The sequence below is a fragment of the Exophiala oligosperma genome, assembly GCF_000835515.1.
Source record: "Exophiala oligosperma strain CBS 72588 unplaced genomic scaffold supercont1.4, whole genome shotgun sequence".
NCBI classification, from domain to species: Eukaryota; Fungi; Ascomycota; class Eurotiomycetes; order Chaetothyriales; family Herpotrichiellaceae; genus Exophiala; species Exophiala oligosperma.
This window is the reverse complement of record NW_015622821.1, coordinates 291,361-315,900: the sequence shown is the minus strand read 5'-3', so window position 1 is coordinate 315,900 and position 24,540 is coordinate 291,361. Positions and strand designations below refer to the sequence as shown.

The window sequence follows — 24,540 nt, the reverse complement described above, 5'->3', positions numbered from 1 at the left end:
CATTACACGGCAGAATCCCTGCGCAATGCCGCCCAACGTGACACGCCTTCAAATTTGACGGTCAGTGGCACTGCGACCAACCTCACTGGTCATACCTCGATTCGTGTGCTCGGTTGTGTGTCTGTGTTCGGCGAGACTGATATCCTTCCTGGCTTGGGGACGAAGTCCTTGCATCGAAGAGAACGCAAAACGAGAGGTCATGGCCCAGTTGCCAACCTGTCGGCGCATACTTCGTTACAAACGGCAACATGCAGTACTGACTCGGAGGCTTGTTTTCCAGCCACACCGACGCAGAATAAAAAGAGGCGGGCTTCATGGCCCATACCGGTGCATCGATCCCTGTAACGTCGTCCGTCTAGATGTGCTTGCTGACCTGCCAGGACTTGGAACGCGGGACGACGACTGCTTGGACAACCGGGCTGGCTTGTGTGTCAAGCTCGTTTGCGGGTTTGGAGTTCGTTTCAAAAGGAACGTCGCCGATGTGAAAGTGGAAGGCGTGTGCGGCGGCAAAAAAGACTTGGCTGCGTTTTAAAAGCGACGTTGGCCATCAGCGTTCTAGTCTTCATTCAATCCGTCTGCCATGGAATGATTCGCCAACATCGATTGAAGATCTTTACATTGTTGATGTTCCGATATAATGACCAGTATCAGGCTGCGCATTCAGGGGACCAGTCTTGCGGACTATTCTAATCATGGTGGCTACCGATATTGACATTTCTCGAATCACACTGCGTGTAAGTAACCGAGGGTATCCGATAAGAGCCCAAGGATGTCTACGAAGAGTATACCGTTGACGGTGCAACAGGGGACACCGAGGTCTGATCACTCGCAAGAACATCCGACTTCGAGTCCGCAGGTGGTGAGAGTCGGACCGTAAAAAGGGGCAAATCGTGACGAAGAAGATTCAAGATTCATTGGACCTTTTACGGTAGATGGTATCGGCTTGTTCATACAGACACAGGTATATATTTGCTATGGTTGTTCGGTTCGTGCACGGATCACACATACTCGTATGGAGGAGTATGGAGTTCTGTCAATGAAGTCGTTGAACAACGTGCAGAAACTATGCGCACCAGTTCGGACTTGATATCCACGGCGTATTGTAACTGCCTCTTGTACACACCTTAAGATTATCATTAATTCGTACCGCCCGGCGCGACTGAAGCGTAACGGGAGCGATGTGGTGATGGCGGTGAAGGACAAAAGACGTTCAGAGTATTAGTACTAGTACTCTTACTTTAAGATAACCTGAGATATAGTCGTGATAGGTAGTGTGATTGAACGGATCCGAAGTTGGAAGTAAGGACAAGACACGTACAAGCAAGACCATGTGTCATTGTATCCTATCACGAGATCAACCTTGTACTTCGCATCAGAGAGGTATGATTTTGAGTGAGTGGAATAAAGATCAAGAATACCTACACACCGTACTCCGGCATCGCAAGTAAGTAGGTAAGTCGTAGACATGATTAGTATGGGGAGTATGGATGCTCTGTACAGATAAGTGGTTAAACCCTCACCTCCCATTCATTTCGTCTCGACACGTCTTGTGTTGAGAAGGATTTCTTTTTTATTAAAAAGTTACTCCAGCCCATTGACCTACCTACCTTACCTGGACCTCCTCCGCAAGGTAAACGAAAAACCACGTCATATCGCAGCAAAATCGATTCCCGTACGGATTGGTTGTATGCAACATGCGACGTGCAGAAGGGAAGGATGGATTGTACAGTAGTTTTTGCAGACTTCTGCATTGGTCTTTGAAAGCAAAAGAACCCCGTAGTCGCTCCTAATAAAATGACGCTTGAGCGGCGACCGTTACAACAACATTGGTACCGAGAACCGAGTCATACGGAGGACATACAAAGAGTTTTTTCTTTTGTTTTTTCATTTATATAATAACAAAAAGAAAAAAAAAGGATGAGGTAATGATATGCTTTTCCAAGTTTCGTAGCCCCCATTGATACTGCCTGTACTGTACTCGAATATGAAACCAAATCGATATCGATTAATACTCCGTATCGATTATCGATAAGCGCCTCGCTTGCCCCCCCTTAAACACACTTACCTCGGTTTGTTTTCTTGTAGTCAACCAACCATTCAACATGTTATTTGTCTAGGGAGCACGATCCGGAGTAGTCAAGTGGTCGCGGGGGCTAATGGAGAGGAGGAGTTTGAATGCCAGTAGAGTATCCAGAGGATCAAGAGAAGCCAAACCGAGGGTACAAGTACGAGTAAGGAGGAGGGGGGGAGGGGGGAGGGAGGGAGGGCACTATACGGAGGAATTACTCTACTTGTATCCGTACACTCCGGGTACATACAACTCAACCAAGGAGAAATGGTTGCAAACAAAGACTTGCAATCCTTGCTACGCTGAAAAGTATTATGTACATAGTACGGAGTATGTAAGGTAAATTGTGCATCGGTGGGGAGGGTTTTTTTTCCCTCTCTTCTTTTTCCTTTTCTCCTCTTTTTTTGACCAAATTACCCGGAAGTTCATCGTTTCAGAATTCGCAGATCTTTTGCCCACCCCCCCTCGTTGTGGTTCTTTGTTGCCCATTCATATTCATCCCGGTCTTCCACGGGAGTATTTCCTTTCTTCTCCCTTCTTCCAGATCATCACGATCGCCGTTACCTTTGTATCCAATCACGATACTTTTGACGGGTAGAGAGGGTGTTGGTGGAGGAAGCGCCGCCGATGGGTCGTTCTATCTAATACTCCGTAGTAGTAGCACCACCACCACCACCACTACGACCACGAGCCGGCTTCGGATGCCCAAATGTAACGAAAGTCACGAAACTAGGTATTTTGGCTCCGTACGGAGGATGCATGTATCATGCATGTATGAATCCTTCGTCTCGCAGAAACCAACCTTACCATTTACTCGTACTTCGTATATACGTACACTTTCCATGACAGGTCATTAAAATTTGAAGATCAGAAATGATGATCGGGAAATACCCTGGTTATGCAATTGGGTTGTACAAGAAATTCAAAGGTATGTACTCCGTAGTCCTGTACTCCGTATAAAACGAGCCATGACAAGGAGGGGGAGGGGGGGTTCTTTGTACAGAGTACTGCAATTTTAAAACCTCGTCAAACGTGCCAGCATGTACGGAGTACTTGGTATGTTGCGACCGGCCTTTTTGCGAGGATGAGTAGTCCGTACTCTTCGAAAAGAGGATGGCACTGAAATTTCCACAGGATCGAGTCTCCCATGTACATACTCCGTACTCGTAGTCCTTTCGTACTCCGTATACTAATACCTCAAGGATCAAACCCAACTCGCCAAACGTTGGAATGTACTCCATGAGTTCGTACCTAATCAACCCATGCCTACCTTCTCGCTTGCTTGCATTATTACTCGGTACATGCAAATGCACATTCGTCATGTTTTGTGATAATCCTTGTTTTTTGGTTAACCCCCCTCTATGCCAAGGGTAAACTGTGACTCTGGGACATTTTAGAAAGTGCCCAACTAGTTGAGAATAGGTAGTTGAGCGACGGCATTATGTAGTACTCGTTATACAGGACCACGGTTAGGAAATAAACTCCGCTCGACGCCGTTGGGGATGTTACTTCCATATTGCCTCGTACCATTTCTGCTTTTTGGCAGGGGAATTGGCCCCAATAATGTTACCGGAGTTGTTTAGCTGCTTGAAGAGTAAAAGACATCCGAAGTCGACCCTACCGAGGGATGATGATCATGATACGGAGTATCAAATTTGCACATGGATTTCACCGAGGCAAGACGACATACCTACAGCACATGCGTCCCACCGTCAGCCTCTTCTCGACTCAGAAGTTCCGAGGCCGAGTGGTGAGTCCAAATTCTGCATCGAGCCTTGTCACAGATTCTGCCTGAGCACGCCGTGGCCCGGAAAATGGTGTAACGAGACTCAAATTGGAGTGGCAGGTAGTGAGTGTCGGTGAAGTTGAAATGTCGGTGCCGTTGTCAATGGGGTCCAGCCGGCGAAACAAACAATCATGCTGTCTGGTCTATACCACGGAGTACGGAACTTTGTGCACGAGTAATTGGAGTAATGATCACTTTGCGACCAAACGAGTAGTGTTGATATGTTGTCTGAGACGCGCACGCAAATCGCAATTCCCACCATCAACAAGAGCAAAACATCTGAAACTTTCCATTTGTTTGTCTGATAAACCCTGCCCTGGGACGATTTTTCTCCATGCAGCCGAAATTTCCCTTTGAACCAAAGGGATGAACGGACCAGGCTTCCCCAGAATTTCTGGCGCCACAACCAACCACCGGTGACGCTAAGAGCCTCAGTCGGTGCGACACTCGCCGTTGACCGACGACGCCAATCTGGATTGTTTGTCGACTAGTGTCGTCCCTGGAGATTCTTTTGCCAGAAGGGAAGGACGCTGGAGACGAGAGGTAAAAACCAAGCTGGTCTCAGTTGACCAGTTCTTTAGACGTCATCGCCTTGCATTTGAGCGTTGTAGTCCTCCGATAGACTGTACTTTGGAGGGGTAGTCAGCTGGGTCTTGTAGGTACTCCGCAGGTACTCCGTCCAGTACAAGCTTCCAAGTGCCGATGCGCCTCATGTTTTTTGCAAGAGCCACTACATTGGTATTGTACCTCGGGGACAAAACCTTTTCACCTATGACGTCCTTTGGAAGTTAAGCGAATCCAAGAGTTGACTGTATGTAGTTGCTCTCGTCGCAATCGATAATAGAAAGAGCCAAGTCCAGTGACCACAATGCGCCACACTTGACGAGTCCTGTATAGTACGTGTCAAGAAGAGTTGGCCAAATTGCCTGTTCAGCCGTGGGGATTGCGTACACAAAGACGCGACCATCATGGCTGGGTAGACCAAGCAATCATGAGTGAAGCAGCCACAATCAAACAGGTGTTGTCAGTATTCTGTGTCCCAACGACGAGTACGGATACTGTGAGTACTGAGTACAACTACCAAATGAATGCGTAGTGGCAGGTTCGTGCGTGACTTTCCCACATGACGCCATTTTTTTCATTGGCCAGGAACAGGTAACAGATCGGCATCGGCGCGCCGACTCTCCGTCCACCGATCAATCGTCCACTAGATAACAAGCTTGGCACCGGCCGACTTCCAAGCAACCAATAAACACACTCGCAGTGTGAAAAAAAGCCAAGTTTGAGGAAGGAGGCATACAAGATGAGACACGCAGGCCGCCTTCAAGCGCCGCTCTATTGGCAAAGCTCGTGCCAGTGCCTTGATTGTTCGTTTCCATGTTATTGCGTAGGGGAAGCAGTTGTCCGTACGAGGTACTTGAGGGATGGGGACTGGGAGTGAACAGGCTTCTGTCTTCGACAAGTGATCATCACCCAGGGAGGAGACAGCGCACAGCTGGTTTCTTTTTACCTTCAATTGATCGACCTCTCAACAGACATATCCTTCCTTGACTTGGGTGCGGAGCTGAACTGGAGCATCACCCATGGTCAATGGGGATGTGTCCATCCGTACCTACTGCAAGACTATTGATGTTTGGGCGTTCTGGTCGCACCAATTGGTGTACGGAGTACATCTGAATCAACTCTACTGTAGGGAGGAAAACTCTGTGGCAGGCAGCGAAAAATGTGCCGTCTCGTTAAATGTTGCTGACTATCGCAATGGTCGGCGCCGACTTTGTCCTCGGATCACAGTGGTCGTGGGAATCGTGGCTGTCCCGCTAATCTTGTTGACGTGACCAGCGAACGCCTTCCAGAGTGCAAGCGAGCCCCCGTGATTCCTAAGGGCGTGTGGCGGTGCCCTCATCGAATACGTTGTCAGTACTACCAACTAACGTATGTATGCTCGCGAAGCCAGAGGTACCTAGCACCGGGTGAATGTTGGCTAAAAGGCGTCCACGGCGAACATGATGCTACGAGTATTATTGTGCTGTACGCCCTCAGGAACGCATCCATCGGGTCATTGCGGTAGTGAGTGCCGATCGTTTCTCCTACTTGCACGGCGGCCGGGCAGTCCCTGAGGTGCGTCAAGGGCCGGCGAAGGGCCACGAGGACAAGCCCTGGGCCAAGGGCGTAGCCTCCACCTCGGCGTTGCCTACTGTGCTAGAAGGACTTGACAGCATCGTGTGGTTGGCCTGCCAGACTCGGTTGATTTTGAGAACTAGTAAGCTAGCCATAGGTGATGCCTGTACTCCGTAGACACAATTCGTAACCAGCTCAGCCATATCGACGGGTTCGGACCGTTGCAATCCAACAACTCGCTTGAGGCGTCGCTGACCGGAGCGGCATGAACGAACAGGACACGGCGGCTGAGGCAGGCTGAGATGCATAACACAAAGCGTGGTCGCTGGACGAGCCGTGACTCGGCATACGCGATGGCAGAAGGAATGCATATCTGGCGCTTTGAGTCAAGAGGCTGACTAGACTGCGAAGGTTCTAGCTGGATGCTGCACCTCACGGCGTGGGCGTCGGCGCGCATCGACTGCATCGACAAGGGGGGACCGGGGGCCTGCAGGTATGCAAAGTTTGTGGTGGGTGGTGAGCAGGGGGCCAGGGTTGGTCCTAACAGCTGACCAGGATCAGGAGCGTATGTAGACAGGGTGGAACCACGGCGACTGTGGATGCCGTGTCACCAAAAGGCGAGCCCTGGGTGAGCCGGGGGGCGTCAGGTGAAAGGAATGCGCTTGATGGAGTACGGCGGCTTTCTCGACTGGAAGACCAGGGCCCAGTGCTCGCCACATTGTCAATGCCATGGCCTCTGGCCGCGCAAACACTTTGTGCCGACGCTCGATCCTGTCCATCATCCCCAAATGGGTTGTCGTCTGGATCGGCAAACCCTCCCCGTTTCAGGTGCAGCATAGATATACTCCATCCACCGCCCTCCACCCTCCCCTACCAGTATTTCTCTCGTTAACAAAAAGTATACAACACACAACACAACAACAACAACTAGCCAGAGCCTCTGTTTTCAGGTCTCTTACTTCACAAAGACAAAGACACGGTCAAAGTTCTTTGTGTGAGACTGCTAGTACAAAGATAACCTCCACCACCGCCAATTCCAGCCCACCCTCCAACTATACGACGCTGACTGTATTCGACTGAGCAATTAACCCTACCTCTTTCCGAAGAATCGCAAGCTATATCACCCAGAGAGGACCTCGGGCCTTCACCTCCTCTCCACATCATAATGGCCGACTTTGACTATCCTCAGTCTCCAACAATGTCTCAAGATCGACATATGGGCTCCATGGCCGCCGCTCTCAGAATGAAGTTGGAACATCTGCCCTCGTTAAATATACACAACCTCGACATGCACCGAGCACAGCAAATACGACTTTCCCACGAACTCAGCTCTGCCACATCCTCCCGCTCTGCACACTCCTTCTCATCACAGCAGTCGGACGACACCGATGCCACAGACCTCACAGTCACACCCACCCGGTCGCGGGCCAGCACGTTTGACAATGCAGAAAGAATCACATCTCCTTTAGTACAGACCGAGCCATGCAAACCACCCTTGCGGATAGTGCTCGGAACGGCCTCGGTGGGTTCACACCTGTCCCCTCTGGCCAAGATCACCACCGTCGAAGACGCCTCCAAGTTCATCAACCTATTCCGATCGAGGGGTTACAACGACATCGACACTGCCAGAGCGTACCCCGTCGGTCGTGGAGGCACATGCGAGAAACTGTTGGGAGAAGAAGAACTACGACTGGCCAAATGGGCCAATGTCTCAACCAAGGTGTCCAGTTTCATGCCTGGCTCTCACCGAACCAAGAACATCGGCCTCAGCATCGACCGATCATTAGACGCCCTCAACACCGACCAGGTGGACGTCATGTACCTCCATGCTCCTGACCGAGCCACTCCCTTCAGGGAGACCTGTGAGGCCATGAACAAGGCTTACCTCGAGGGCAAGTTCGAACGTTTCGGCCTCTCCAACTACTCCGTGGAGGAGGTCGAAGAGATCGTTCGCGTGTGTGAAGAGAACGGTTGGGTGAAGCCCTCTGTCTACCAAGGCCAGTACAACCCCATCTGCCGAGGGGGTGAGGAACGCCTGTTTGCCGTCCTTCGCGAGCACAACATCGCCTTCTACGCCTACAGCCCGTCGGCGTGTGGCTTCTTCTCCAACAAGGTCTCTCGGGCTTCCACCAAGGACAAGAGCAGCCGATGGAACATTGCCTCACCTCTGGGTGCCAAATACGCCGGCGACTACTTCCACGACCCTCTGTTTGCTGCAGCCGAGATTGTCCGACAACAAGCCCAGAAGTACGGCATCTCAGGCCACGCCGCCGCCCTGCGGTGGACCACGTGGCACTCGCAACTTGGTGCCGAATACGGCGACGCAGTCATCGTGGGTGCCTCCAAGCTCTCCCAACTCAAGGAGAACATGGACATTCTCGAACAGGGCCCCCTTCCCGAACCATTGGTGGAGACCCTCAATGGTGTCTGGGAAGACGTACGGTCATTCGAGAAAGGCCCCCGCTTTTCTTTTGTCTAAAAACCATCATGTACTACACATTTTGGGTCTTTTTACGTTTATCGGCCTTGGGCACGACCGGTTCGATTATGATGACTATTTGGGATTGTAATCATCCGGGATCAAATGAAATGAACTTGACGGGGCGTTTACGAGGGAACACATTGGTCCAGCTTGAAAGAAAATCTTATCTTTCGATGTCGATCCCTCAAGTGCTGAGATGGATCTTTAGTTTTGTGTCTTTTTTTTTCTATGGGAATGCATTTTCTCTATTGAAGTGGACTTTTACGAGTTCCAAAGTGTTGAGAGTACTACCATTCGGGTACTACTACTACTACCACCTATCATGTGTATGACGATACCCTACTGTATGTTATGGATATTATTTTGAGAAACCAGAAAAAAAGGGACCCCAAGAGCAATGGAACACCTGTGTTCTCTGGTAGACGCAGGGTCCTTGAGACCAGAAACGAAACCACTAGCTTTAGGTAGCTCGAGGTCAGAAAAATGGAATTGTACAAGGACAAGCAAGAAAGCCCCGTTTCCTTTCCAACGTGATATGTCAATGTCTGAAAACGGAGTAGATACTCGCGCGTGCATTCGATATGCTTTGTCTTTGGTTGTCATTGTTTCCAAATCCGTGTTTTGTGGCTTTTCTTTTGATAACATCTCACGGCCAGTATCCTCAAGTGCTTACAGGGTTTTGTGTGGCGCGCGTGTGTGTGTGCACCGGACCTTTCTTTTTCTCTCTTTGACGCTCATCTCAGCCCATTTGAAACTACTCCAAGGTCCAAGAAGAGAGCAAATGGTGGTGAGATGAAAACAAAAAGACCCAAAAAAAGCACGCGCCTCGTGCTTAGTTGCGAGTACCTTGAAAGGTGCTCGTGGCTATGATCTGATCTGATATCGGAAAGAGGCAATTCCCCAAGGCATCCAAAAGATTGCAGATATAGAGAGGGAGAATTCTCCACTAGTCTGTGTGTTTACTGCCTGTGTAGTACTATTTGCTACAGCGCCGGTTCTTCCTTTGATGGTGGGGTGTGTCTCGTGCCACCCTATTTACCCTACCTAAAGATCTGGTAGGTCAGGCTTGACAGAGATGAATTATCTGACCAGTTTTTAGAGGGCCAGAAATGTTGAGAAAAGTGCATGGTGATCATGCGTGTCTCAGTTATTCTCTCCGTGTTGTCTGTGCGTGTGTGTAAAAGATCTTATGTTGATACTTGAACAAGGGGACTGTTCGAGATCCCAAGACCCACCAAAAGGGCGAGGCACGTAACCAGGAAAGGAAGGCGTCAATTCTGTACAGACGCTGTGGTAAGGCCCCCAATCCTTCAATAGTGAAATTTGAATCGCCGAGTGGTCAAAGATGAGAAAAATAGTCCTCTAGTGATGATAGTTTGATACAAAAAATGCTCCGTGCGGTATAGAATAAACATAAGGATCGCGAGAACTCCTTTTGACCTACGGAGTACAAGAGTCTAACTCATCCTTTTCGCTTCCCAGGCGAATCGTGGGGGCGTGTTCAAGTGGTTTTGATGCATTTTCGCGCCGGTGTGAAATCCTTCCAATTCACTCCTCTTGAAAACCAACCAACCACTGAGAAGAAAGAGGAGGAGAAATACACGATGCTCGCTTAGGGAGTACTCGTACAATACAACGGCCCGTCATTAGTAGGGCAAAGACGAAAGAAGAATCCTGTAAAAGTCCTTTCAGACTCAACAACCCCTCTTTCCGGCTTTCTAAACGATATGGAGTCTCTACACGTACAGTATATACGAGCTTGGCCCAAGGCCTCAGTATTGGCGAAGATATTCTCCGGGTTCGTTATGTTTCATGATTCGATTCGTTGGAAATTTTTCCTTAGCCATTGTTTGCCCACAAGGAAGTGGCCGGTGTCAGGCCGCCCGATGCAACCACCAGCACCAGCACCACCATCCCACCATTCCCATTCCATTGGGAAACGGGATGGAATGGATGGAAATGGAATCTTCCGTCTCTTTTGTTTTTGACTCCGTACTTTGCGAGCAGAGACCGCTCGTGTGACCACCCCCGAAGAGTAGAAGAATCAAAATCCCCTCATTTATCCTCGTCGAAAAGATCAAACCACACGTAATGATGATCAAAAAGACTTGACGCGAGAGAGTAAGAACTTTTGAGGGGGTCACCAGATCGATTCATTTGACCTCATGATTTCTATGTAAGAGCCTCACTATTCAACCAGATTTTGTGCTTTGTGCTGACTTGGTGGGCTGACGACTCCCTCTCTCTCCCCCCCCCCCCCCCCCCCCGGGTTCCCATTCAACAAGCCACGCATCACCCACACAAAAACCCCCTCCAAAAGAGGAATCACGGCATTATTATTTCACTCGCACACCACGAGTCACTTTACCTCCCGGCACGGCATCCTTTCGCGAAAAAAAACACGCGGCTCGCTTCGAACGAGGGATGGAGGATCCTTTTGCTCGTATAAACGGTTGACGAATCATGTTGGGTTTTCGGCACTGGTGTACCAAGCAACCCGTCACGATTAAGAATCTTACGGCGCCTCCAAAATTGTCTCCATCACGACTAAGTCCGTACTGTATAAACCATCGAGATCATCATCCAGTTTTGCCGAAAAGAGAGAGACCCAACAACAGAAAAAAAATACTTGTCATCCTTCCCGTCCATTAGTCTAACCGCCCATACATACAATACGAAGTAAGCACCTAGTTGGTGAGTGATTACTGGCACTTTGTACTCGTACAATACAAGCACCTGGAATCTTCCGTCTTCTTTATTGTCCGTGTGTTTCGGCTCCACGTGGTATCCGAGTCCCTTGTGCTTGAAGTGTTTAACCTGTTTCAGCCACAACCATCACGTACACAATGTACACTATGGACTTTTTTCCCTACTACTTCACCCTCGCAAGTGACTTGCCGGGCCCCAGAGTGGCCTTTACAAATCACCATATCCGGCGACCAAAAAACGTTTGACTCGCATTTTGCGGGTTCGCTTGGAAAAAATTTGGAAATAAGGAAAAATTGTGGCTTTTAACCGCCAGTACACAAGACCTTCTTCGATCACGATTACGAGTACTAACAAAAACCACCCAGCCCGGGTGAATGGTTCAATGAATGATGGAATTGGAAATACAAATCATTGGATGGAAAACTCCTTCATCTGGTCTAGAGAACACCCCCATGTTTATGGAGTGAAAGTCATCCACCAACCTGAATGATACTTTTCCCGCGCGGTCAGTCCGAGGGGCTTTTGGGTACGAGTAATGACTGATAGGGGGGGGGAGGGCGCTTCCTTGACAACTCCTCACTCACTCAGCTCACACCTCCTGGTTTTGGCGCCCGGCCTGTCAACCATGCATAGGCGGCACATGGGAGACCAATGAAATAATGACACTTCTTTTTGATCGCTGCTGTTCCGAAACCACAATGCATGCTGCAGGAGAAAGATCTTTTGGTGAGACTACTGTCACTCGCGAAATCTGCTTGGTTCGTCTCGAATCACAATACTGATGCTGTTACTATTGCTATTCTTATATTTTTATTCATCCAATTACGGGATACTAGAAAAAAAAGGGAGAACTGTACAGTCAGGGTTCCAATTCATACAATACAGGTACGACTTACAAACGTAGGGGTATGAATGAGTGCTACGAGTATTGATTCAAGTTCTGGCTATCGCTTGTGCTTATCGATAAAGCCGCCCTTTGTTATCCGTTATCGCCCATATCGATATCGCTTTCGCTTACTGCGTGGATTGGGGAAGACAGGCGAAACACCGGCTGGGCGGTGGATCTTGTCTCTGATCCGGGGAAGTTTCCAGACCATTAGTTTGGCTTGCCTGAGGTACTGTATGAATAATTCGAAAAGGACGACGACGACGACGACGACGACGACGACAACTTACAGTACCAAGAAGCTAGACTCAGCCCCCCAAACATCCCCCTTTACTTTACGAATACCCTCCACTCAATAACCTCTTTGTGCCTTGCTTACCCGGGCAAATCAAAAACCCCGGCGATGCAAGACCGGAGCAATCCATCCACATGTGCTTACGTTCGCAACTTGGCGAGTATTTTTGTCTTTTAAACCAAGAGAAAGGAACGGTTTCCTAAAGGGGGTTGGAGTAGACGAGCCACACAAATACTGAAAGCCGAAAGAGGGCATGAGACAAAGGAGTGTGAGATGATAGTGTGGTTCGTGGATGACAAGATGTCCCGTGGCTTGCGTACTCGTAGAAGATAGGTTCGAAGACAGATTCTATTTGAGTATTGAAAGATGCCATCATCATTAGCATATACCTTAGGTATGAGGTTCTTTAGGTACCTATTGTCAGTTGGATTAGGCATGGAGTACGATGCTTACGATTCGGGGGCCAAGGCACAGTAATCATCAATGGCAATGTGATGACGGAAACATGTGCCTCCTCAAGAGACCATTGAACGTTTGGACTTTGTTCAAAATCATCGTCTCCTAGGACTACGGACCCGAAGACAATTCATGAACACGGTTACGCATACAACCCACATGGGATTTGTTGTCGCCTTGGCTTCTCTGATACTTTGTCACTCGCAAGGTCTCGGAGGAGAGAGAGGGTAAGATCTGGTCAGGAGGTCTTCAGCTTCAGCCTCAGCCTCCTTTTATGACAAAGTACTGTACATAGGACTACCACGCATCTATAAACCCCATAAACCCGTACACACATCAAGATAACATGTGCTTGTTACTGGGTAGGTAGTTTGCTTTTAATTCATTGCTGGTCCATATAGTCACCGTGTACCATGCATGGTTCCTATGATCACAGAAAAATTAGTATCCCATCAACTCTACCACTGTGATATGCTGAAAGAAGACAACTTCATTAATCATACGGGTACAATACTACGGAGCATCTATCTTCAAAAAGTACCTCGAACATCATGACCTGTAAGAGGAACCTTTTGGTCTGTTTAGCATCATTCCCTCCCTCTACAGTACAAGTCTCTCCAGTACAATTGCTCTGAACCTACCTAGGTATTTCTTACCAACCGTACCTCATAGTTCTCGAAGGCAAGCTCTGTTCTTTCCATCGCTTGGAGCTTACCTCTCTGTTCAAAGTATTTCCAAGTCGTCCCTTGACAAGACAAACCTTTCTCTTTCAATGTCTTTCAATCTCCAAAAGGACAAAGTCTGGCTCGTGCGTTCGGCCTTGACTACTCGTACCTACAAGTACAATAGTACCTAACCATGGTTGTTATTTCTAGCACTTGTCTCCGTGCATTTCTAATGAACCCAACTAGGGACTCCCACCCTGTCAACAGTTTGTTTACAATACAGACGTCTTGAGATTTGTCGTTGGAAATGAACGGTCATTATGTTCGCCGACATCCCGATTCTCCGACCTTCTTCCAATCTCCACGCTTCGTGAAGCTGAACCTGTCACTTGTTTGTTGACAAGTTTGACGTCTCTACAAGTGTCTACAGTACAGTACACCAACAGAAGACATCGTCCCGTGCGCTTCAGCCAATCCTAACGAAGCACCTCGGCAAGCCTCTCTCTCTCTCTCTCTCGGTTCGGCGCTTCTCATTTGTTCAAAGTAAGCCTCGAGCCGCAGAAAAAGGAACAAGGCGAAAAAAAGGACCGTGTGTTCGTTTACACTCCTGTGGCGTTTCGGCGTTTTCAGATCTCCCAAAGCTTTCCTTGATCCGAGTCGCCAAAACTGCAAAGTATAAGCAAAAGTATCACACTTGTGGCTTACGGGGTGGCCGATGGATGCCATCACACCAAAAGCCTCCCCTCCCCCGCATCGTACGCACCGGCACTGACCAAGAACGGAGGTGTCGGCGACAGCACGAGCGTCGAACCAAGTGCGCCAAAGTTGACAGAGACTCGGTTCGTTCAGCCTTGCCGAAATGACGATCGCCAACGGCGCCACATGTCTTTAGAGTTCAATACTCGGACGTCGACTCCTCTCTGCGAGCACCACAGACCACCACCGACGAGAACCGGTCACATTGATGATCCCCTACAACGGGCAAGAAGACCGCCGACTTACCGACACATACACGGACCACAACACCCCCTGTTGACGTTGGTCAGTCGAGAGAGAGCGCGTCCGTGTGTACTTGGAGTTTTGTAAGGGTGTCAATCGAATTTTAGCGAAACCCTTTCCTTGTTGTGTTTGCGGGCAACGCCCCGCAGAAGTCATGACGCACAAGGCTGCGCGAGGCTGTGAATGCCACGGAGTGACAGAGTACGAGTTCAGGTAGCGTAGGTAATCAGCGACTCCAAGTGATCGACATGTCGTTAGGGTCGTCGGGACAGCAATGGACGATGATCTTGAAAAGTGATATTGTTTGCCCAAACTCGATGACTTACCTACATATATCCCATTACGAGTACCTACCTACCTGTACGTGAAAGATCTGCAACGAACGAGTAAAGCCAAACTATTGAGGGACGATTACCAGCTTCCAATGTTTAGTTTATTCTCGTTACCACCGTGATGCGGTGTTTGTTCATGCCTCTACAAAAAAAGGGAGGGCCGATCGCGCCAATAATAACAAACACCCATTTGTACCAGCGAGGCCGGGTAGCTTGACATTGTCACAACCAAAAAAGAGATATCGAAGGAGTTCGCCGGCTCAGTGCTTGCCCCCTTCCATCAGCTTCACAGGTGAGAAGCGAGTGGTTTGGTTTTGATTTTGTAGTCGGTCAATATGTCTTGTCGTGTACCGAGCTGCTATAGGGAATCCTCTTGTGGCGTACTGCCTGATCGACGAGGAAGAATGAGGAGGTTCTGCCGGTGAGAGTGCTCCGGCGTTTTGGAAAACAATTCCAACATGAGTCTCCAAATCACTAAGATTCCGAACCCATGGTAGACTCATCACTCTCGATCTGCGGCCCATAAAAGCGTGCGTTCCCTTCCTGGATAGTACGCAAGGTTTGGTGTTTGGTTTGAAATCGCCAACATCCGGCATGACAGTGCTTGATCGCTCAATCACCCACCCTCTATGCCGCGATTCTTCTCTTTGACTTGACGCACCAGGGTCGTCACCCTTTCGTCGTCTCCATGAACTCGAGTCAGGTACGTGCATATGGAACCGAACTCCAGCCTCGCCCTCTTCCGCAGCCACCATGCGTCAAAGGGAAGGACCTTTGAATACCAAAACAGCAACAGCACCAGAGCCCCGGGGTGTCTCTCGACGAGCAATTGCTTGAAACCCGCCTCCATCGTCCTAAAGAATGCCAGGAAGAGGATATAGTTCTCCTGCGTGCACTCGAGGGGCATTAATCGCGCCATCAACGACGCAGAAGCGAGGCAAGGATTCGAAGATGCCGTCGAGGTTGAGTCCCGGTTTCGGTTCAGATCGCAAACATCAAGGAGCTGGACTGGTAAGGCCTTCTGTAACTCCGGAAACGACAAGTCTGTCTCGAAACTCATGAACTGAGCCATTTCCCCTCTCATCGGAGCAAACAGGCTGTCTTCTCGTAACGGGTCAGAGACCTTGAAGATGACAGTCTTTCCCTCGCAAAACCCGAGCCAACCCAGGTCACTTGGATCGGGTGGTTTCAAGGGCCACGACTCTTCCACCGACTCCGCGTCGACCACGCTGAAAGCCAGGCATCCCAGCAATCCCGCGCACGCCCACATGGCATCTCGTGTCGAGGAGGTCAATTGTGAGATCGGTTGGGATATGGCTCGGTTCAACAATGAAGCACCCAGTGACCAGTGTCGAGCGATGGCTTGGAAGTCGGAAGGTGACGATGGTTGTTTGAGGATCGAATCGTGGACCATGGTCACGGCGAGGACGATGTGAAACAAGAACGGAGTCTAGCAAGTTTGTCAGTGATGAAGTTGATCATGGACAAATGTTGCAAAGGAGAGCATTACCGATTCTGTCAATCTGGTATAAACATCATAGTATAGCGGTGCAAATTCACGCGCTCCCAGAGTATGGATTGTCCTCGAGAAGAAGCGACCGAGAGTTTCCAGGTCATCAAAGGTGGGGCGGTAGCATTCGGTCTTCGACTTTTTTGAAGACTGCGACGACGCATCGCTCTTATCGCCACCGATGGCCAGATGATGAGCCTCGGCGCTGGAAGTCGATGCTGGGGACAGGTCGAGGAGGGTGAGGTCAATCGCCGCCGAAGCACCCGACTTGGATAGTTGAAGGTCGTCATTTCGTAAATCGTAGTTGCATAGGATACCGTACCGGTCGCATTTGTCACATTTGGGCCTGGTCTCGTCACACTTGACCTTTCTCAATTTACAATTGCGACAACCTTGACGGGACTTTCGGTGAGTCTGAATCTTACGCTTGGGTCGGGTGATGTGTGGTCGTCCCGGGTCCGTATAACCCGGATTCCTGCCAGCCGGAGAAGAGAGTACAGAAGGTTGAGTAGGTATTACTGCTTGCATGTTTTGGCCACATTCGGCTTTGAGACAGATTGATCAATAGAAATGTACCCATCATTGTCCAACAACCAGACTTACTGAACCAGAGAATCAATACAATAGACGTCGGATACTTCGAAACGGATATTGCGGAGATTTGGAAAGGAACTAACCCTGTAATGGACTAGTCCTTCACATCACGCTAACCTCAACTCGCTTATTGACTTCATTTTCATCCATCGATTGCTCGGTATCATTTTGGCTCCTTTTGTCTTCATCTTGTGTTCCGGATATATGGTCAACCTTGTAAGTCCGGTCGAGTTGAGAACTTTCTACTGCGACGTACATCATGTACGCATCATGTATCTCGCAACTTGCAGTCTCATACCAGCCAATCATGCACCGAATAAATGCGAAGGAAAGTTAGCCTCTTGTTTCAATGTCTTCTACGTGCAATCTGGCGTGCCTTGCAAGAGAAGTAAGTACATACTCGGTCAATGAGATCTCCGGTTGAAAGACTATATAGCCTTGTGGCGTTTCTCGACTCTTTTTTTTTGTTTTGTCCCTTGACAAGCAGATACTCTCGGATTAGATTCACCATTCATACATCCTTCTTTTTTTTTTTTTACCTCGCTCGCCATCAACCGTCATGCCCAAAGTCCTCGCCGTCTTCGGAGCCACTGGCAATCAAGGAGGTTCAATCGTCGACTTTGTCCTGAATGATTCGGAGTTGTCGAAGCAATACAAAGTCCGTGGTATCACTCGTGACACATCATCCTCATCTGCAGAAGCACTCAGACTCAAAGGCGTCGAGGTTGTCAAGGGAGACGTCACTGATCCATCCAGTCTCACGGACGCACTACACGGCGCGCACACGGTATTTGCCCTGACCGTGCCGTCATTCGGTCCAGATTCACGAACACGGGAGTACGAAACAGGCAAAACGATCGCCGACGCCGCCGTCGCCGCCGGAGCGACCTACATCATCCTGTCGACTTTACCCAACGTGAGCGTCGTCTCGGGAGGTAAATACACCAAAGTCACCGGGTTCGACGCCAAAGCCGACGTCGAGGATTACATCAAGACACTCCCGATCAAGTCGGCCTTTTTCGCCCCCGGAAGTTTCATGCAAAACTGGCAATCTCGCATGGGGGTCCATCCGTCCCAAACCCAACCGGGGGAATTCGTCGTGTCGAGACACGTCGGGCCCGAGGCCAAGCTACCATTGATCGACATTGTCGGTGACACGGGTAAATTTGTGGGTGCCATCCTGGCCGAGCCGGAAAGGTACGAGGGCGAGACCCTTTGCGCGGCCACGAAACTCTACGCCATGACAGAAATGTGCGAGATCATGAGCAAAAAGTTCGGCAAGACCGTCAGGTACGTCCAGGTCCCCGTGGAGCAACACAAGGCCCTCTTGACCGGTGCCGTGGGCAACTACGCCGAAGCACTGATCGAGATGATGTCCTATCAAGAAGAGTTTGGCTACTACGGCCCCAAGACGGCGGAGTTGGTACAGTGGGCGGCGGACCACGCTCGGGGAAGAGTCACCACTTTCGAAGAGTATCTCGACGGGAACCCCATTGTGGCATTGCAATAGGTTCTGGACCGTGAGACTAGAACCATAGAAAGTGTCCTCGATCTCGGTAGCTCTCCAAGATCAGCTCGAATTCGTGACTTGCTTGCTTGCTGGAAAAATGTCTCTCTGCAGAATTGGAATCGCCCGCTCTTTTCCGAACCCTTGCAAGTGTTTCTGTAGACCGTGCATGCTACCCATTCGTTCTCCTGCGCCAACCTCGTTGTGGCCAAAAAGCGTCATGAAGATACCTCGTTCTCATCCTCCTCGTCTATTCGGCATTCTCCTCATTTTCCGCCACATTTGCATCTTCGTCTTGAGTAGGAAAACACAATTCTTCCAAGTCCCTGACGCGTCGCATCAATTCCCTTTCTCGCTCCACGTGAGCAACGTTGGTCCGAAGCACCTTTGCATTCTCGGTCACCAACGCCGACTTTTCCAACTGCCACTCCGCCTTTTCCTTGAGCAATGTCACAATGTCGTATTCGTACCCCTTGGGTGCCGATCCGGCGCGTTCAGCCACGGTGGCATCGACGCTCTTTTGTGAATTCGGCGGGGTGACATTCTGTTCGCGGACCATGACGCTCTTCGAACTTTCCCCTCCGGATCCGAATGTCATGTACTTGTCCACGGCTGACCGGCGCGACTTCTTGGTGGCCTCTTGCTCCTCGATACTCGCTCGAAGGGCCCATTCGAGTTCTGCGTCTTCGACCTCGTCAACATCCACCGCGGACGACGATTGTGCTGGCCCCTCCTTCTCTTTTCCCTTTCCCTTGTGCTCACGCTCAAACAGCTCCATGCTTTCTTGACACGCTCGTCTCAAGTCCATCTCTTCCTGGTCTAATTCACTCTCGACATCCTCTCGGTCCTCCTCCGGTTCTGAATCCGTCTCCACCAAACCTGAAGACGACGCCACGTCACTCTTGCAGACCTTCCTCGACTTGTTTGCCCAGTGGGGCGGCGGAATGGAGATCTCGGAGCAGCCTCTCTTTCTCTTTCCTTTCTCTTGGATCATCAAGTCTTGTTCGTCCTCGTTTGTCGCTGACGATGGATTCATAGACGGTGCCTCTTCCTCTTCGTCGCCGAGTGTCTCCGCCCAAACCGCTGGCATCATGTTCAGGTCCTTGGCCATCTGCGTGTGAACTACCTGAACCCAGTCTTTCTCACGTACCATGACCCAACAATTCTTGCAGCCGTGGTCGATGACCTCGTTCTCCAACACAGCTTTGTATATCTGTGAGTGCTCTTGGATCTGCAACTTCTTGATCCCGTGCTGGATGATCACATAAGAGCTTCGAACCTGCCTTGAGGTTCAGGTTGGCACAGTAGTACCACTTGCATCGAAAAACTTGAAAGGCAGCACCGGCATTGTTCTCCTCGAATAGTGTTCGATGGAGCGCCTCAGCGTCGTGAGAGACGCATGGGAAGGTGTTGTATAGGCACATGTCGAATGGAGAGATGGTTGGTATTTGCGCGGCGCTGGATATGGTATGTGATCTTTGGAGACGATTGAAGGGAAGGATGAAAGAAACCCAACTGTAGAGCCATTTATGTAGGGGAGGATGGCTTGGTCAATGTGAGAGGTGAACGATTGTAAACAGGCTTAAGTGAAATCCAATGCAGGCCCAATATAAGAAACCTGAGCAACCAGTGAAAGTGAGAGAGCCTTGAAAACATATCGTGCGCATAATGCTGGTAATAGTTGATCAAAGTGAATGTGAATCAGCGTTGTCGTGGGATCCCTCATGCTAAAGAGGGTAATTAGAGAAGCATGTGGTAATCGTAACTAGATAGTGAAATGTTGTTTGAACATGCATGTTGAAATATTCAGGCGAAACACTACCTGTGTATAGTCTCATTCCTCGGGCAGTGCAGATACCGTCTAGAATTGCAAGATGCGAGGTATTGTTCAAGCAATACCAACCGTAGTAACACGGAATGCTGTCTAGCCGCTCAAAGACGACAATTCTCCTAGGCTAGGTACGAACCACGATCAATGGTTCTCAAGGTAATAGTATTGCACAAACACTCCAAGGCTACGCCTTCCCAAGATTGTCGATACACTCATCTGCTTTCATCACTCAAATATCGAGATCAATGTCAATCCCGAGGTCCATATTGGCCAAAATCTCATCGTCCAATGCGGCCTTGCGAATGACTGGAAGTCCTTTCTTCTTCTCGGTAGTCGGTTTGAGGCCGTTCGTCGTCGGGGTCGAGCTTCTCGGGGTGCCATTTGCAAGAGTAGTAGGATTGGGAGTTGCAGCGCGCGAGAGGCCGGCTGCCAGCTTGGGCGTACCAGCGCCGTTGATGGGTGTTCCAGTCCGACTGATGTCACTACCACCTTCGAACAGTTCATCAACGCCAGGAGCTAGGTGTTTTTTCGTTCTTCGTGCCCTCATTTCAGCAAGCTGTGCTTTGCGAATGTTTTCGGCGTTCAATCGCTGGTTCCTCCGATTGAGCTCTGCAATTCGCTCCTGCTCTTGACTGACTTCATTGGAATCTGAACGGAATAGACTCGTTCCGAAGGCCAGCTTCATCGGGACGATATTTGCCAGCTTATTTTCTAGTTCCTCAGCGAGTTCGTCGTTTCCTTCAGCAATAGCTCCTTTGATTTCCTCTTTGAGGATCTCCTTCTCACGAGCTCTGGTGATTTTCTCCGTGAGCTCATTCTGAATTCGCATTCTCGCATCAATTTCATCTTCCGTGAATCGATGCTTCAGTAGTTGGTTGATTTTATCGAGCTTCGAATTGATGAACTTCTTTGTGGGAAGTTTGAGGTCATCATTGGCCATGACCACCCGGTACCGTCTCCATTCTTCCTCCGTGAACTTAGACATTGAGCACTCGAGGAAGGACCAGGCTTTCTCATGTCTGCCATGAGCTGCCATGATGTATCTCTCCACAGGAAATGGCCTCCCGTTTGACCCGACCATGGCGTACGGTTTGCCTGTGACAAATCCTTTAATACGACAAAGTCGATAATCATTGACCTTTGGATCCTGACCAGGACCAAGACATACACGGGCGTAGCAATCTGTAATCGCTTCTTCAAATCCTGGGGTGTAGCAGACCTGGGCAAAATTGTCTCGACCAACTTTTGCTCTCTGAATATCGGCGAGTTCAGCAATTGGCTCATCCTTAGGAGGGCTGGGGGACCGTCGCCTGTATCTGCGATCATCGTAGTCGTTCTCACTTTCAGCATCTGCCTCAGCATCGCTATAGTCTTGTTCTGGAGATGGAGCCTTTCGAACATAGCCATCTCTCTTCCTCTGCTCCTCCCGTAAGTTTTTCTCGGCACGTTGTTGTTTGTATGCTTCGATGGCAGTGCTAGCCTCGCCAACCCTGCCACCACCAACCTTGGTACGCTGGCGAGTGCTTTTGCGCTGTGTGTCTTCCAATTCGGCAGCACTGGCCTTACGCTTGTTCTTTGCGGTGGTCTTTGCCTCTTCTCGGGCTCTCGCAGCCACAAGACGGCGAAGAGTCAGATCTTGCTCGTGTCGTTCGACTTGCTCACTTCTCTGCGCCAGGATCTCTTCTCTTTCGATTTCAGGTTTGGACTCGATCCGGGCCTTGTCTTCGGCATCGTAATAGAGCTTCTCGTATGGAAAGATTGGTTTGTCAGCGCCAGAATCGAAATCAGCCTCGGAGTCAGATTGCGACATCGAGGCGGATTCGGAATGCTGTGAGACAGATGATCTGAGCAAGGGCACTGTGTCAGCTGTCTGACTTTCCCAATGGCCGGGAATACATACACTTCACCATCATCGTCAGAATATACCTTGCGGCGCCGAGCTCGCCGGGCACTCTTTGCGACACCTTTACGAGCCATATCTGCTGGGCTTGTTGCTCTTCGAGTCTGTTGTTTGCTTCGAGATGGAGAAGGGGACTTTGGTTTTGGAGAAGAAGGCGCACTTTCTTCACCGGAGGAGTCACCTCCGGCGAGCGCAAGAAGTTCCGCATCGATGTCGGCCATGGTGAAGCAAAAGTGAATTGTTCGCGTCCCCCGAGGCCAGGCGGTAGTGCAGAAGTACTGCCTTGGGAAGGCAGTGGAGACCAGTAGTAAAGACGGCGTGGGAGATGTGAAAGGCGCCTCCCTTGCTGATAACCCCTCTTTGATTGAAAACTCGTCCTGAGAGAGAGGAAAGGCCAAGAGGAGATTGGTTGGATCAGGATCAGTAAGGACAATCGGAGGCAGCAAGGACGACAAGCTTCAATACGTATGGAAGATCAGTTAAGACTTCGAATTGATGGGAGTCGAACTGTCGAGCCAAGGAAATCAACCTATTGAAGAGAGACTTATTGGAGTTGAATTGTTGTTCACTTCAAGACGAACTGAATGTTGCAACACGTTCCCATTCTCGACACGATTCAGGATGTTCTTGGCAACATTAAAGACATGACTCGCACAGGCCTGCGGAGACAACTGAACGTATCATACGACTACGACTTTTCTATATGCTCCTTTCTTGTGAAGACATCGAAGTCGAGCATCTTCTTCACAGAATGCAGTCTTGTGTGAGCTCAGCAGCACTTCGTAGGCTGGTACGGCCTTCCCTACTACGGACCACCCACTGTGCAACGCGACGAATATCTTCTCAAAGTGATGCTAATTCCAAGTCATCTCACAATGAAGCCCAGGACAGGACGATTCTCACTGAGGAACAAAGAAAATTCCTGGATCGCGCACTTCGTGTAAATCAAGCAGGAGAGCTTGCTGCCACACTTATCTATACCGCCCAAACACCTCCGGTTGTAAAAGCCCACCCCAATCTCCGACCTCTAATGAAGCATATGTATGATCAAGAAGCCGGCCATTTCAAAACCTTTAATGAATTGCTGGCAAAGCATCGAATTAGGCCGACTGCGATGTATCCCGTGTGGCAAGCTGCGGCGACCATCCTCGGCTGGTCGACTGGGGTGATGGGGCGGGAAGCTGCAATGGCTTGTACTGAAGCTGTCGAGACGGAAATTGGCGATCATTACAATGGACAAGTGAGAGAGATGTTCAAATGGATGCAGGACTTGCAAGAAAAAGGAGAAGAGCTTGATCCCGAGTTGAAAGTTTTGATTGATGATATCAAGAGGATCCGTGATGAAGAGTTGGAACATCTGGATTATGCAGTCGAAAATGACGCAAAGGAAGCCCAACCTTACCAACCATTGACTGATGTCATTCGGTATGGTTGTAAGGGTGCCATTTGGATCAGTGAAAGAATATGAAAGAGCAGGAACTCGCCATCCCCGTGCAAGCATTTCCAAAGAGACGTTCAAGCCGGTTCGATCAAGTCTTTCCACCGGCCGGAGAAGAGAGGGAGCTAAAGCTGCGCCAATTGACCGTTCACCTAACGCCCCTTCTGAACCTGAATGGAGCTCTCCGATTCCCAACACATGAATCAGCAGAGCTCCTGTTTGCTGGTCTCAAAAGCCACCTCGAAGTTCCTCTTTGCCCCCAGCATTGCGATATCGTCGCGAGTACCAATTGTTTGCCTGACAGTATCCTTGAATTCATGAGGGAAGTCATTCTCTTGCAGCGACATAGCTCGACCACGGCAGTTTGCTAGTGCGGTGGCCCTTCTGGCTTCCCATGCAGTGCAGAAACGACAAGGAGACATGACCCAGTCTTCAACCTCGACCATCTGCCGGCAGTAAACCTTGCTTGGCATTTCCAAAATGTATTCCATTGCAGGCTTGCAGCGAACAAGAAGCTCCTCCGTGTGTGGTTCCTCACAACCAAAGTGCACCACTTTGATCAGTCTGCACATTGCTGCTGATGTATTGGTGGGGTATTTGTGGTCAAGGTACAGGTCTCGGTAATGATGGTGGACTTCTAAGAAGACTTTCGTCCTCAACACGGGTGTTGGACGGAGATGACAACAAGTGCTCCCGGGGGTTGTTGAATCGATACCGTACTTTAGTGCAATTGTCTATCAAACGAGATCGATTAGTTTTGGAAGTACCATAACTATGACCATGAGGATGGTACCTGGTTGAATACTTGACTTTGCGTAAGATGGTTTGTTGTCAGTGAGGGTTTGCTTCTAAGAGGTGGTCCTTTGGAAAGAGGTGTTGGTGGCTAAGAGGGCAGACTCCTCAATACTCATTGAAGGTGATAAGTTATGGGCGAGGAACAAAATCCTTCTATTGAGAAAATTTC

At 49.6% G+C, this 24,540-nt stretch overlaps 6 protein-coding genes across 6 annotated transcripts; 3 read left to right on the top strand and 3 right to left on the bottom strand.

Moving 5' to 3' along the window:
* The first annotated feature begins 6,771 nt into the window (after positions 1–6,771).
* Positions 6,772–9,011, top strand: PV06_04259 (uncharacterized protein). The gene has a single exon (XM_016405125.1). The coding sequence runs from the start codon at positions 7,138–7,140 to the stop codon at positions 8,449–8,451; it is 1,314 nt and encodes a 437-aa protein (XP_016263331.1). The 5' UTR covers positions 6,772–7,137; the 3' UTR covers positions 8,452–9,011.
* A 1,709-nt stretch (positions 9,012–10,720) lies between these two features.
* Positions 10,721–12,661, top strand: PV06_04258 (uncharacterized protein). Its single transcript, XM_016405124.1, has 2 exons — positions 10,721–11,475; positions 11,529–12,661. The coding sequence occupies exon 2, from the start codon at positions 12,076–12,078 to the stop codon at positions 12,406–12,408; it is 333 nt and encodes a 110-aa protein (XP_016263330.1). The 5' UTR covers positions 10,721–11,475; positions 11,529–12,075; the 3' UTR covers positions 12,409–12,661.
* Positions 12,662–14,878: 2,217 nt separating this feature from the next.
* PV06_04257 (uncharacterized protein) lies at positions 14,879–16,891 on the bottom strand. The gene is made up of 2 exons (XM_016405123.1): positions 16,307–16,891; positions 14,879–16,246 (listed from the first exon to the last, which is right to left on the bottom strand). The coding sequence occupies exons 1-2, from the start codon at positions 16,832–16,834 to the stop codon at positions 15,413–15,415; spliced, it is 1,362 nt and encodes a 453-aa protein (XP_016263329.1). The 5' UTR covers positions 16,835–16,891; the 3' UTR covers positions 14,879–15,412.
* Positions 16,892–18,657: 1,766 nt separating this feature from the next.
* Positions 18,658–20,072, bottom strand: PV06_04256 (uncharacterized protein; the record flags this gene model as incomplete). The annotated part of the gene is made up of 2 exons (XM_016405122.1): positions 19,558–20,072; positions 18,658–19,490 (listed from the first exon to the last, which is right to left on the bottom strand). The coding sequence occupies exons 1-2, from the start codon at positions 19,829–19,831 to the stop codon at positions 18,658–18,660; spliced, it is 1,107 nt and encodes a 368-aa protein (XP_016263328.1). The 5' UTR covers positions 19,832–20,072.
* Positions 20,073–20,155: 83 nt separating this feature from the next.
* On the bottom strand, positions 20,156–22,683 carry PV06_04255 (uncharacterized protein). The gene is made up of 2 exons (XM_016405121.1): positions 22,139–22,683; positions 20,156–22,082 (listed from the first exon to the last, which is right to left on the bottom strand). Exons 1-2 carry the CDS (start codon positions 22,357–22,359, stop codon positions 20,468–20,470), a joined length of 1,836 nt encoding a protein of 611 aa, XP_016263327.1. The 5' UTR covers positions 22,360–22,683; the 3' UTR covers positions 20,156–20,467.
* A 39-nt stretch (positions 22,684–22,722) lies between these two features.
* Positions 22,723–23,606, top strand: PV06_04254 (uncharacterized protein; the record flags this gene model as incomplete). Its single annotated transcript, XM_016405120.1, has 2 exons — positions 22,723–22,901; positions 22,988–23,606. The coding sequence occupies 2 exons, from the start codon at positions 22,723–22,725 to the stop codon at positions 23,604–23,606; spliced, it is 798 nt and encodes a 265-aa protein (XP_016263326.1).
* Between the last annotated feature and the right edge of the window lie 934 nt (positions 23,607–24,540).